This window comes from Nicotiana tabacum, chromosome 10 (assembly GCF_000715075.1).
Source record: "Nicotiana tabacum cultivar K326 chromosome 10, ASM71507v2, whole genome shotgun sequence".
Classification (NCBI taxonomy): domain Eukaryota; kingdom Viridiplantae; phylum Streptophyta; class Magnoliopsida; order Solanales; family Solanaceae; genus Nicotiana; species Nicotiana tabacum.
In genome coordinates, this window is record NC_134089.1 from 148245899 (window position 1) to 148260865 (window position 14967).

General features: G+C 35.7%; 1 protein-coding gene across 1 annotated transcript; it reads right to left on the reverse strand.

Annotated features, from left to right (window-relative positions):
• Window positions 1-11305: 11305 nt before the first annotated feature.
• Window positions 11306-14262, reverse strand: LOC107770788 (WRKY transcription factor 42-like). Its single transcript, XM_016590121.2, has 5 exons — window positions 13767-14262; window positions 13402-13500; window positions 12793-13317; window positions 12593-12706; window positions 11306-12232 (listed from the first exon to the last, which is right to left on the reverse strand). Exons 1-5 carry the CDS (start codon window positions 14133-14135, stop codon window positions 11546-11548), a joined length of 1794 nt encoding a protein of 597 aa, XP_016445607.1. The 5' UTR covers window positions 14136-14262; the 3' UTR covers window positions 11306-11545.
• Window positions 14263-14967: the final 705 nt, after the last annotated feature.

Consider the following 14967-nt stretch of genomic DNA (forward strand, 5'->3'; position numbering starts at 1 on the left):
ACATAAACAAGAATAGTAATGTAAAGAAAGATAGAGGAGATACAACCTGTAACATTTGAGTGCCTCTGGGGGCTACTGACATGAAATTCATAATACATATATATATATGAAATGCATAATACATATATATACATAAACTTTTTAAAACATTCGCCTCTGTGGGCATCATGATCATCATATCGTACCCGGCCTCAAAGAGGACTCGGTAAAAATATACCCGGCCATCATAAGGCTTGGTAGAATCATACCCAGCCACATGAAGCTCGATAAACCCAACTGATCAGTGGTTGCACATAGGTGTTGTACCCGACGACTATAGCACGACTCGGTAGAGTAAAATAAATATTATATACAATGCATTCCAGACTCATGGAGTCACGTTCTAAACCTTTCAGAGTAACGTAAGGTCGTTGCACCTTCAATTAACATTATGTGCATCCATACCATCAATATGAACCTCAGTAGGATTTAAGGATCATACATACTTGCTTAGAATAACTTTACAAGGAAAGAATAACATGGGCAACCTTAGTTGCTAAGAGTAGATCCATTATGAAATAGCATATCATTTATCTTCATTTCATTTTAGATCATGCCAAAAGAAAGAAGGAAGTGCCTTAACATATCTTAGAAATCTTCTATCAAATCTCAAGCAAGCTCAATATGTTCTTCTTACGTCTACAATGAGTAAACCGACTTCGTCGTCATCATATAAGCGTTGTAACTATCATATTTGGAAATCAATATTCCAAAAGAAAACGGACAACACCTCCCTATTTGTACTACATCCCATATGTTACCAAAAGTTACCAAACAGCCTAAACAACAACAATATAATTTACAACAAGCTCTCGAATTTGTTCAACAACCATTTTGAGTGGCAAGCTTGATTTACGATTAACAAAATATGGTTTGAATCCAATTCCTTTTCCATGAATCTGCCTACAATATATATATATATATCATCATACTTATTCTTACCATATCATTTTCAACCCAAAACATCATAAGCATAATCTTAAATATAGTCCACACACCTAGAACCTTAACCTTTATCGTCAACATCTTATTTTTCATGTTATCTTCTTCAATCCACTGCATTAGCACATAGATAAGCTTAAAAAAAGCAGTCACGACATAATAAAACTATTTATAATAATTTACAGCCACAACAAACCATATATATAGCCTCAATATAGCCCACAAAAAAGATAACGATTCCTTATGCCATGTCATTTACTATCTTGTAGATTTTCACTCAAACAACTCAACCAACACATGATTGACCTTAAGCAAAACCAAGAACATGATTTACTTACCTTAGTCAGTAGATAAAACTTTAAATCTCCAGCTGGTGTATCTCATAACAACCCTCAATCACACTACAATACTATGGGAGTTGTATTCTCTTCTTGAATCAACATTTGTGTTCATGTTGGTGTGTAAACACTTGTATTTCGCCTTGAAACTCTAATATACATGAAGGAGGTATTGATTCGTATCTTATTAATAAAGAACAACATGAAATTTGAGGTTACTTACCTTTGAAGAACCCTCTAAAATAGCCACAAGATGAAGAACTACGATCTAGCAAGTACCATGAGATTTCTAACGTTGGATTCATATTTTTATCTTAGGTTTTCACCCTAGAATCATGGAGGAACTCTTGGAGAGCATTTAGGAGGGTTTAGGAGCTGTTGTCGATGAGCAAAATGAGTTAAAACAACATATAAATGACTTAAATACAAGCTGAAGTTTAAACCGACTTTGTGGGTCCCATCGGAGCTGCTTGCATAGTCTCGCAAAAATGCGAATATCGCTCTAGTCCGATGTCGTATAGATGAACGGTTTAATGTGTTAGAAAATATACTCGTAGATCTTCAATTTTATATATAGATAATCCCTTTATTTCAAGTATATTGGGAGAAACATGCAGCTATATTTGACCTAAATTTCAGCACATTATGAATGCAACTTGTGATGACCTTTGCCAACTTTTGTTCTACAACTCGTTTGACTTAAAAACATAACACACGACTATCATACGACTAAAATAACTCATAACTTAACCCCCTCATCATGTTAATCACCCTAGTCTTATCCCAAAAGTATATGTTATAACATTCCAAACTTGTCGACTTTCGACGAAACTTATTTTCTTCAATTCATTTAACATTGAAGCTTTCCAACCCTTTTGGTACTTATTATTCATGATCTTAAATATTTGTAACCTCCAAGATAACATGATGAACTTATGTTATGTACTTTCATAAATGATCTCATTTTCGAGCTTACATCAATTAGCTTACAACGTACTCTCACGTGCGAAAACATGGGATGTAACAACAACTTTGAAGAGAGTTGTTTTCATTACTCCTTCAGCATTTGTGAATAGCAAAATCTCTCCCTGGGTCATCACGCTCACGAGGTTGAATCTAGTGAGGAGTTTTGTTACCGAAATAATGATTACGGTGAGTTTAGTTTGCTCCAGTACTCTTCATTGTATGATATTAGCTGAACTTCCTGGATCCACTAGAACACATTTAATCTTAAAATCTAATACATTTAAGGAAATTACTAGCGCGTCGTTGTGTGGAAGCAACAATCCATCTGCATCTTCCTCTGTAAAAGTGATATTGTCTTCCTGAAGCCTTTTACTATGAGTTATTAATACTTTCATCTTCTTTGCTGCCGAAAAGGTGACCCCATTAATTTCATTCCATCCGAAGATCATATTTATCATTTAGCGTAGGTGTTTTTCTCCTTCTTTCGAGGATTCCACGTTATCTCTGTTCCGACCATAATTGTTCTTAGCTCGGTCGCTTAAGAACTCTCTGAGGTGACCATTCTTCAATAGCATTGCCACTTCTTCTCAAATGTGTCGGAAGGCCCTTGTCTAGTGGTTGTTTGTCCCATGGTATTCACACAATAAGTTGGGATCCCTCTATTCGGGATCAGATCTCACTAGTCTTAGGAACCGTGCCTCTTTGATGTTACTCATGGTTGACATAATTCCACTATACTGACGTTGAAGTTGTATTTCGATAACCTAGGGTAAGAAAAATCTCGTGACCCTAACATTTCTTTCTCCTGCAGCGATCTATTGTTCCGACTGCGATTGGTACTTCTGTCAATGGTGAACTTGTCAACTGTGCGGAGGCTTCTACTATGGCCTTCAGTCCGCTCGTAGGGCAGAAACCGGCGCCTTGGAGTTTGTCTGTCTATGTCATAATCATCCTTTGACTTTTCTCTGTTCTTCTCCCGTCCCTTGGTTGATAATGAAAAACCAACCTGATCATCTTCGATCCTTATTTTTGACTCGTATCAGTTGGGGACATCCGCCCAAATCTTCCTTCAATTTTCGGGAAGCGTCTGAACTTCTCGGATTTAATCCTTTGGTGAATGCTTCAGCTGCCCATTCATCCGGGAGAAACATTCTTTCCCTCTGGAATCGAGTAACGAACTCCCTTAATAACTCGGACTCTTCTTGCGCAATTCTGAATATATCGGCCTTTCAAGCATGTACCTTTCTGGCCCCGGCATAAGCCTTGATAAAAAAATCTGTGAGGATCTCAAAAGAGTCTATGGAATACTCGAATAACAACGAATACCACGTCAAAACTCCCCTTGTGAAAGTTTCTCCATATTAGTTTAACAACACAGGTTCAATTTCGTGAGGAGCTAGGTCATTTCCTTTTACCGCCGTTGTGTAGGTGGTAATATGCTCTTGAGGATCTGAAGTTCTGACATATTTTGGCACTTCAGGCATTTTAAACCGCTTCGAGATTAACTCCGGCACCGCGCTCGGCTTATACGAAAATTGAGTATACTTCTTCGAGTTTGGCCCTTTTAGTATTGGTGGCGCACCCGGGATTTATTCTATAGGGGAGTTTACTTCCCTCATAAACCGTAAAAGTTCATTCTTGAAAGGATCGTTCTCGTTATTGAGACCAGATCCGCTCCTCCCAGCTCTGTCGGATCCAACTTCACCCCTGGGAGTGTTGTTGTCGACTCTCTGCGTTGTTTGGTCCCGGGAGGAATTGGATCTCACATGTTCGCATTATTCGAAGCCCCCGATAATGACTGTTTCAACTCTGTCATAGCCTTATCCTGCCGCTTGAGATGGCCTAGAGTAGTTACATGTTGCACTTGCAAGACCCTTACCGCATCGATGAAATTCTCTTCATTAGCATCATCGGGAGATGTCTCCCGAACATGTCGAGGATATTGCCTGTCATGCATCGGCGTGGCGTCATTCTCCTCGTTGTGGGTGTCACTAATTGAATCCTCGAAATGAGGTTGATCCCCTCGAATTTCAGGATTATATGTGTTGTTAACAGTGTTATCTGTCATTTTCTGTGATTTTTTTAAGACAAAACAATCAAAGTATGTTAGTAAAAAAGGCAAGGATCAATTTAATTGCACGACTGTGTCGGCCCCACGGTGGGCGCCAAACTGTTTACCCGTAAAACGATACAGTTGAATATATACGTAGTTTCTAGACAAGTGAACTAATTTGATCATGAAAATAATGAAATTACTGAAGAAATATATAATACATAGCCTTAAAATGTAGATGAAATAGCAAAATTGGCGGATCCGGGATAAGGTTTTCAGGCACAACAATGATGAGATCAAAAGCAAGAAAGTAAAATTGTATTAAGCTTTGTATAGAATGTAGTATAAATTAGCCCGGAAAATTGTGTCCTTTACAATGATAACTGAGCTCTCTGCTTATAGCCGTGTTTAGGGAAGGAGGTCCTAGGATCGTGCCCTCCTTTAATGTCAACTATGAGAGTCATTGATGAAGGTATAACGATGGAAATAAATGTCAAATTCCTTGTAACGGGCTGCCGTTCTTAATGATACAGAATATTCTCTATTAAATGCTACTGAACGTAAAACATTTAATATATCTTTATGAATATTCTCTTCCAGTGACAATCGGGACAGCTGCGTTCGGTGACCATTTCCGTCTTGGATTTCACATGTCCTTTCTTTAGATGACTAGTGTCATATCATATTTTTCCTAGTAACAACCATCCAAATTTAATTAATTAATTTTACAGCAATTTGGTTTATATCTTTAGCAAATCTACTTACTTTTCATTATTTCGTACGCAAAAACAAATAGTTCATGTTTTTTGTTCGAAAGATAGTTATATTTTTATATTAATGCATCACTGCAAAATGGATCGCTCATTATTGCACTCACGGGTACCCAGCATGTTCGCTCCGGACAAAACTTTTCTAATATAAGAAGTTTCCCAATATTTGTCTTCTTCCAAAATGTAGACAAATACAAGAGAGAATCATAGGCGTGGTCAAAAATTAAAGTTTATGGGCTTTGAGTTTTTAAGAGAACTCATAATTTATTGGGGCATTTGCATCTATACCCGTTTTTTGTGTCACATTTTAATTTGTGTCCGTTTTACAAAAAAATTGCAAGCGTACCCGTTTTTTCGCATAATTTCAGCATACGGGGCTGAAGTAGCAAAGGCAATCACGCAAAACTTCAGCATTCTAGTAGTCGGGCCTGAAGTTCAGCTCTAGAGCTGAAGTTTTTGTTTTGTAACTGTCGAACTTCAGCTCTAAAGCTGAAGCTTTTGTTCTTCAGCTCTAGAGCTGAAGTTTTTGTTTGTAAGCTTCAGCTCTAGAGCTAAAGTTTTTGTTTTGTAACTGTCGAACTTCAGCTCTAGAGCTGAAACTTTTATTTTTTAACTGTCGAACTTCAGCTTTATAGCTGAAGTTTTTGTTTGTAACTGGCGAACTTCAGCTCTAGAGCTGAAGTTTTTTCTGGAAAAATCAGCTTTTTATGTTATCGTCCACTTTAAGTGCAGCAACCTCATTTCGTCTAACTCACACTCAGCTTTGCTCAGCCATTTTTATTGCTAAGCAACTGATATTCGAAGATACATTATACAGTTCTATTATACATTCAGACAACACAGATTTTTCTTTTTCTGAACACAGAAACATCTAATTCACATATATAAGGTTAGCTTTCTACTTGCTTCAATTATGCTTCTGGCTATAGCAATAAGTTTCTCCACAAATTATGTTGGAAAAATCCCAAGTACTAGAGGCTCTTTCTAAAAATGATTATTAATTTCTTGAAAACGAAATCCTAGATAAAAACGTTGTGTGAATACAGATTATATACATAGCCGTAACAGATTTCTTGCAGAAAAGGGAAAAGGAGAAGTTTGAGAAAGAAGAGCGGATATAACTTTGAGGAGGAGAAGGAGAAGGAGGATGAGAAAGGAGGCTGAAGTTATTTAAAAAGTGGGTACAAGTTAAAAGTTTTAAAAAAAATGAGTATAGGTTAAATGGGGGAGACCAAATAGGGCGCCCTGTGCAATTTTTACTAATTTGTTTTAGTTACTGAGATTGCATTATATATATATCATAAATATCCTTATTGGTTGGTTCGATAGGTGCCATAAATATCTCTAAGGGGTCATTTGGTTGGAAAGAAAAGGCGTAGTAGCTTCACGAAGTTGCGCCTTAGTGCATCCGTTATCTTGTTTGTTAGCCCCCCTGCCCCCTCCCAATTATTTATATTATAGTCATAAAGGAACTAAAGGAAATTTGACAACCTTACTAATAGAAAGGGGATGCGCTGAAGCATGCGAAGAAAGCTTGAAGTTATCCCAGAACTAATTATCCCGAGATTAGTAATTTCACTTTTTTTGGGGATAAAAAAAATATCACAGTTCTAGAATAACTAATCCCTGGATTAATTATACCGCAATTTTTTAGCAACCAAACATGGAATAAGTTCTTCTTAAATTTAGTCCTGAGATTAATTATTCCTTATCCCTCACACCAAACGAGCCCTAAGTTTGAAGCTCATTTTTACACACATAGCCGGTTAAATTTACCGTTTATTTTTTTCTAGCCAGTGTACAAAGATTATGTAATGATTATACACAATTGTACACATATTATACGTGAATAATACATATATTATATATCTGATGGCTATATTAAGTTTAAGCGTTTGGGTAGGTTGCTATTTAAGTTACTTCTTCCTTCTAGATCTATTTTAGTTATGTCAGTGCAAGTCCACTAATACATGGATTATAATTATGGGTTTGCTTTAGGGCCAAAATCCACCTAACTTGTAACATTAGACCCAAATTCAAAGTAAAAATAGCACGGGCTAGCCAGTTTTCGAACTGGTCATTCAAAAATGGCCAGTATTTGCAAAGTCATTGAAAAATAGCAACTATTTTACTGTAACATGGAAAGTTCCAAATAATATATTGGAGATCGGTGCACCTGTGTATGAACTTCCAGCATATTATGCTGGAACTCCAATGCGCGAAAAGTTCTAGCTAATATACTGGAGATTAGAGCACCTGTGTATAGTATTATGCTGGAAGTCCAGTATATTATACTAGAGTATTTTCTGGATTTTAAATAGTGTTTTCGTTCAAATTTATCTTTAAAAAAGTGGCTAAATTTCAAGTACTTTTGAAAATGTGGTTGTTTCTGAATGACCACTTGTAAATCTGGCTATTTTTGAATTTCACCCAAATTCAAATGTAGGCGAAGTCTTTTTATTTTTCATGGGCCTATACCATCGATAGTAAGCTTGAACAAGAATGCAAAACATATATCCAAGAGTCATTCACATTACTTTGGAACTGCTCGAAAGAATCAAATGAAAGTCAGTAGGAATATCATACTACTATTTTCTTCTTTATGGAACTAAACAAATAGAAAAAAGTTTTTACAAAATGAAAATAAACGACCATATTTACTCAAATCAATTTAGACGGACAAATATCAAGTCTTTGGAGCAGATTTTGCTAAGTTCTTGAAAACTCGTTTGATTCAAGTGTTTTAAGAAGTTTTTTCAATAACATTTTCCAGAAATATTTTGTTTTAAAATATAAAGAAACTCTCACAAACCATTAAAAGAAAATAAACTAAAATTATCCAAATAAATTACTTACTATTTTACACAAAATTTTCCTCAATCTTTAAAAAAAGTTCAAAAAATTATCTATAGAAGTGTAGCAATAGCTACTTTTAAACTTGCTATTTAAAATATATCTACAAGTTATAATGTATTTAAAGAGTAGTCAATTCACCTAAACTTCAAGACTAAGTATTATGAGTTTGGAAATTCAGGACTTAGTATCCTGAATTTTTGAGCTGCTAATTTGAAATTCAGGACTAAGTGTCCTAAATTTCTGAACTACTAATTTAAAATTCAGGACATAAGATTCAAACTTCTGGATATAATTTTCGAACTTTAGGACACGATATCCTGAAGTCTGAATTTTGAGGTTTAAACTCTAGGATGTTGTGTCCTGAAGTTTGATTGAAATTGGCTAATCTTTAAATACATTATAAACTGTAGCTACCTGGAGTTAGGGGTGTTCAAAACCGAACCAAAACCGAAAATCGAACCGAAACCAAAGCTTAATGGCTTATTGGTATCGGGTGAACGGTTTAACGGACGGAGAACGGATTGAATGTTTTTTATTAACGGCTTATTGGTTTGGGGGCAGATTATTCAATTTTATTAACGGATAATCCATTATATTTTTATCCATATATATATTAAATAATCAAAAACCCTTCTTCCTCCAGTACTCTATCAAAGTGAATTAGAATAAAAGAAAGCCAAATAAAAGGAGTCATCTAACTATGACAAAAGACAGAATTTACTATCTGAAACAAGATAGCAATACCAGTTACACCACTGCTTCATCAACTTTGCCTAGGTTTTAAGGCATCCTAGAATTCTAAGCATAACGAACATTTGTTTTAACAAAGGCCAATTGGAAATCTTTCACATGGACTCAAGCCAATGTGCATAAACATAAATAAGATTCTAGATAGATGATTTACCCATCACGGTGTCTCTTCTGCTTCGTCCCTCTTAGTATGTCGACCACCTATTTAAACATGCAAAGACTAAATTTTATTTTATTTGGATTGAATTAGGCCGATAAACCGTCCGATAAGAGCTAAACTGATACCAATTCGCCCGATATCTTATCGGGTGGCTAGCCGATTAATACATTTAAAAGCCGATAACCGATAAGTCAAACCGTTAAGAGTAAATAACCGCCCAATTCGCTCGATAAACAACCCTACCTGGAGTCATTTCCACCATATTTTTACTCTTTGAAACCAGAAGATTCAATTAATAGGCGATCTTCATTGGGATTGTACACAAGAAAATAAATGCATCTCTTGCAAGTTCTAGCCAGTATTTTCTATCACAAACAAACACGTCAGTTAACTTAAATGTACCAAAGTTGACTCCATCTGATCATTAAATGAAAAGTTGAGAACTTGAGAGCCATAAGTGCTATCTTATCCCAAAAGATGAACTAATAAGACCAAATAAAATTAATTAATAAACCAGATTGGATTACATCTACATGTGATCTCAATTTATTTACCGGTTGCTGTTGGGTTGTCAACAAAAAAATGGAGTATTTGCATCATCTTTTGGACCCACTTGAGTCACCTAAGTCTTCTCTTCTTCAGTGTGATCACACTAATCCCATTAATTCATCATTGACACAAAAATACAAAAAGATGTGTATAGTGCCATGTCTGATGGTAGCCTTGAAACAACGATAAAGTTATAATCGTGTAACTTATAGGTCACGATTTTTATGTTTCAGTTCATCAGGTTGTCTCTTGCCCGTCCAGTGATTCAGCAGCAGTTCGAAAGGTTGCCTTATTCCGGAACCTTAGAGTAATGATAAAGTTATAATCATGTAACCTATAGGTCAGGGGTTCAAGTCGTTGAATTATCCATTAATACTTGTGTCAAGATAGGTTGCCTACATTATACCTTTTGAAGTGCGATTTTTCCCCGAACCCTATGTGAATATGGGATGCTTTCTGCACCGGTTGTATATAGTGCCATATCATTTACGTCAAGGCATATAATCAATTTCTTTTAGCAAGTCATGTGAGGACTAGGTCAATAGAAATGTCCAAAAAGAAAGGAGAGAAATATGTAGACTCCAACTTGACCGCAAAAGTCTTGTTCATTGATCATCAATTGGACAATATCATAGCATTTACGAAGTGAGAAGAAAAGACTATTTTCCATTCTAAATTTAGCTGATCAAGTTTCTACGAAACAATCTCACAGTGCCAAAATTTGATTTTATCAGTATTCTAAATCCATCTTCCTCTTTTATTCGGTTGTGAATGCTGATTTCTTATTTTCAACTAGCTGGTTAACCATATGTTTCTAAAAGTAAAAAGTTTAGTACCTGGTGTTGTCATTCAGTCTAAACAAGAATATCAACAACGACCTTTTGTCTACTTATAGAACTTTTATCAACAAAAGGCAAATCCATAGCATAGTAAAAGATAAAGAATTTAACTTATATATAGTGATGTTCTAAAAATATATTTTATTATGTTATATAATTTTATATGTTGTAGCAGATTGCTTGCTTATTTTTTTATAGCATATAAGATAAGGATTTAATTTATACATATCCATGTTTGTAAAAATAAATTTTATTATCCAACATATTTATAAAATATCTTTTAATAAAGTTACTTATAAGAAAATAGCCGGCACAAATCTTGCGTGTATAAAGTTTATGCAAAGAAGAAGAAAAAATCCATAAAAGATCATGTGTCAAACCTTGATTTTGTCATCTTTAGGTATAGACAAGGGAATTGCTAAGTGAACGTTAAAGAAAGGGACAATATATTCACCATCAAAATGGAACTTGTCTTCTCTCCCCATTTGGTGAAATCTGTCATTTTTGGGTGAGAAGAAAAGCAAGAAGACAAGTCCAAATGAGACAAGCAACCAAATCTCTTTCTCACTACTCTCTCTTTTAGGTCCTCTTTTGTTTCTTCTTTCTCAATATCATACGTATTTCCACGTCAAACAAACTCCTTAATTTCTAACAACTTTGAGACGGTTTTATTGACTCCTTTCTTGACTCTCATATGAATATGACTTAAAGGGCGGTACGGTACACAAAATATTACGTGTCCGTGTCCATGCAGGACTCGTAGAAAGGTCGTAGGGTGTAATGCGTAGAAAGGTCGTAGGGTGTAATGTAGATAGTCTATCCTAAAGTTTAGCTGACTGCATGGTTCGAACCCGTAATTTATAATTCACGCGGAGACAACTTGATTATGAATATGAGTTGAAAATGCAACTCCAACGATTGCAATATTTTGTAAACCATTTTTCCTTTTCCTCCCTTTAATAATCACTTGCCTTGTAACTCCCTATGTGTATTTTTGTTGACAAACAAAATAAACTAACAAAAGAATAGAAGAAAGACAGAAATGAATTTCAAACATTTCTTTCTTTTTCTTGCCAACATTTTCCTTGAATTACATTATTCAAAACCCGAAAAGAATTGAAGATATATGTTTAATCCACCTATAAAACAAAAAAATCTAGTATAGTAATCTCACTTTCCTGATTACTGACTAAGCAAAAAACAAATTTAAGAAAAAGAAAAAAATTGAAAGGAAATGATCAGCAATTGGCTAGCAAATTGCTGGAAAACTTGAATTAACGACTTTATTGGTTGCCATTGCTGGTGTTATTGCCATTGGTTGTGACACTGCTGTTTTGGTTGTTGGCGGTCGTTGTGATAGCAGTAGTATTGTTAGTACTACCATTGTTTGGTTGCTGAGGATTTCCAATAAGGGAAGTGATGGCTGCTGCTAATGCTGCTGTGAAGTTAGGATCAGCAGTGAGAGCATTCACTGTATCAGCCAAAGGGTTGTGGTTGGATTGATGAATCGACGATGGCAATGTTGAAGGGTTCTGTCCTTCCGAATCTTGAGACAATTGTAGGCCTGAAAATTTGGATTGGTTATATAAAGCCTGGTTAAATATCTGAGGCAAAAGTGCAGCTGGATTTGATAACATATTGTGGGGTGGATTTGAGAATGGGACTTGGAATTGGTTAGGGGATCTTGGAAATTGCAAAGGGTTCGGGGATTGAGTTAGGTCCAATGTAACAGTAGGAAATGGCGCGGAGGCTGAAATTGTAGCCATGCTAGAGGAACAAGGGAGTAAAGTTCTGGCAAAGAAATTGGAATTCATTAGTCCATCTGCACTTGGCATTGAACCTGAAAGCAACATTCTTGCTGCTGAGGACGTTGTCGACGCCATTGCCATTGCTGCTGGAGGTAATGGATGGTTGTGAGTTCCTTCATAAGTTGTGATCAATATTGTTCTGTCCTCTGCACATCTTTGAACCTGTCAATAATGCAGCAAAATTCACTTCAGTCAAAAGATTCTTGGCACTAAAACAATTCCATATGAAAATGTAAAATGACTAAGGTTGCTTTTATTTGCTTTATAATATATATCTTTGACTTGAATTACTCAAGATTCTCACTTGATTATTGTTGGAAAAACATATTTTTGTATTTGATCAAGAACCATCAATAGCAACCTAATACCAACTAGTATTAACAATCAGTGTTAGATATGAAGTTTACAACTAACACGTTTTTATTAAGATTGTTGACCTTTGTGATTCAGATTGACTAAAAAACTCTGGAAAAAATCATGAGTTAGTACAGAAATAAATTATTGGACTAAACAAAAACATACTTGCTTCCGAACTGGGCAACCAGCTGCCATGGTGCATCGGTAATAAGCCCGAGGACACGGATTTCCCTTCGCCATTTTCTGTCCATACTTCCGCCATTGGCAACCATCTGTGATCTGATTGTAACCACATAAAAAAAAGCATCTATTAGTTTCCATCAAATAATCTTTTCAAAACTAAATAGAACTAGTTAAAATTGTACCATGGGAGCCTCTGATCGAGCCCTGACCGAGACACGAGCCTTTCTCATAGTAGCCTCAGTAGCTTGATCAGTACTTTTAGAGCCATTGCCAAGTCTTGGAATTTTATTAGGACCCCAACCAGGTGAACCTTTTTCAGGACTATCTTCTCTTACAATTCCACATGTTGAACCTGATTCCATATTATTCGTTGGTGATCGTGATTTATCCCTTCCACTTCGCCCCTCCGACGAAGACAGAGAAGTCTCTTCTGCTTCAGAACCAGTGGCAGCTGCTAGGCCAAGATCCATAAATTGCCTAGGCACTATTTGTCCTCCTCCTCCATGGCCATTTTTGCTCTGAATTTGTTGTCTCACTTCTTCACTTTTCCCGTCGTGTTGATCATTTTCTTGATGTTGTTGTTGCTGTATCATTGTCATCATTTGCATGTGGAGGTTACTATAATTGTTCGTCGCCTGATTTAACATGTCCTTTAAACGTCGATTTTCGCCATTCATTCTTTCCAGTTCAGCTTGAAGAACTGCTAACTGAAATAGGAATATAATGAAACTATAAAATTCATGTTTAACAGAGCTAAAATACTAGTAACAGGTAAATGATTTTAGTGTTACCTCATTCTTGGTTCTTTTATCTTCAGAGTTAGGGGATAAGCCATCTTCTACTATGGACTGATCGCTATAAGTATTTGCAGTGAGAAGATGCAAACCAGTCTACAAAAGTGATATATAATAATTGGATCAAATTCAGTACTTAAAATTCAGTAAACTGATAAGAAGGAAAAATGCTAAATTAGGAAGACGCCAGCCCGGTGCACGAAACATCCCGCGTTCACGTAGGGTTCAGGGCACCCAATAGGTGTGACGTAAACAGCCTACTCTGATACAAGCATCAACGGCTGAGTCCACACCTCGAACCCATGACCTATAGGACAACTTTACCGTTGCTCGAAAGCTCCCTACTAAATTAGGTTACTTACATTAATGTTAAAATCCAATTCAGGAGGAGGGGTGTTGGATTCTTTTCTTTCAGTGTCCACAGCAGTATTATTAGCTGTTGTTGCAGGTTCCTCAGAATTACTACCATCTTTTTTATGATCAGCAAAAAAGTCCATTTCATCAATAACTGGTCTAATTTTCTGCTCTTCTTCTTCTTGATTATGATCAGTATTTGAGCAGTTAAGGTTAACTGGGAATTGAATAGTAGAAGGTGGTGACCTGTTTTTATAAGGTGAAGACTCCATTGATGTTAACAAAGGTTGAAAGTTGAATAATTTTGTAGGTTGAAGAAAAGGAAGGAAGTGTTTGATGGGATCTGGATCAAAAGAGAGTCCACTACCATTGGCCATTATATGAAGAGAAATGAGAAGAAAGGGAAAAAACAGAAAGGGAGAGAGAAATGGGAAGTGAGAAGAAAAGAAGCAATGGACTCGGCTAATTAAAAGGGGAAGTTGAGACTTGAGACTTGAGACTAGGGAAAGGAAGACCAAATAAATATAAGGTGGGGTTTTTGTGGAAGTGAAAAAGAGTTGAGTTTCTAGATTTGTTTGAAAGAGATATTGATGGGATTTGATTTTTCTGAAAATTAGACAAACAAAAAGAGTGTAAAGAATTGGAGAAAGGATTGTCAAGTGACCCCACTTGGAAATGAGCTGTGTCAAAGCTGGGACCATCCTAGGGGTTTTAGTGGGGTCCATGTGATAGAAAAGTTTGGTGAAAGAGCTCATCAAAATTATAAACATTTTTAGATGTGACAAAAAAGAATTACTCCATAAATTAGAGAATAATTATTGAAATTAAACTATTCCAAATGAACGGAAAAATATACTTAGAGCCAGTTTAGATTAGCTGACGGTAAATAGCTAATAAGCTTGAAGTGCTGAAACTGATTTTTAAAATAAGTATTTACGGGTTTGGATAAAAGTGTTGAAACTGATAATAAACAGTTGATATGTTTGATAAAAAAGTGCTCATAAGCTATTCTTTTGTTAAAATGACTAAAATACCCTTGAATTATTTTTAAAAGATTATGAATTAAAAAATTCTAAAGAAAAGAATTAACAGCGAATATGGAATGAAGAGAAAGTCAGAAAATTTATTTTGAAAAAAATATTTTGTGATTAGAAAGTATTATTCAGGATAAATTAGTAAAAGTATTGGTCAAACTAAATTTTTAGCTTA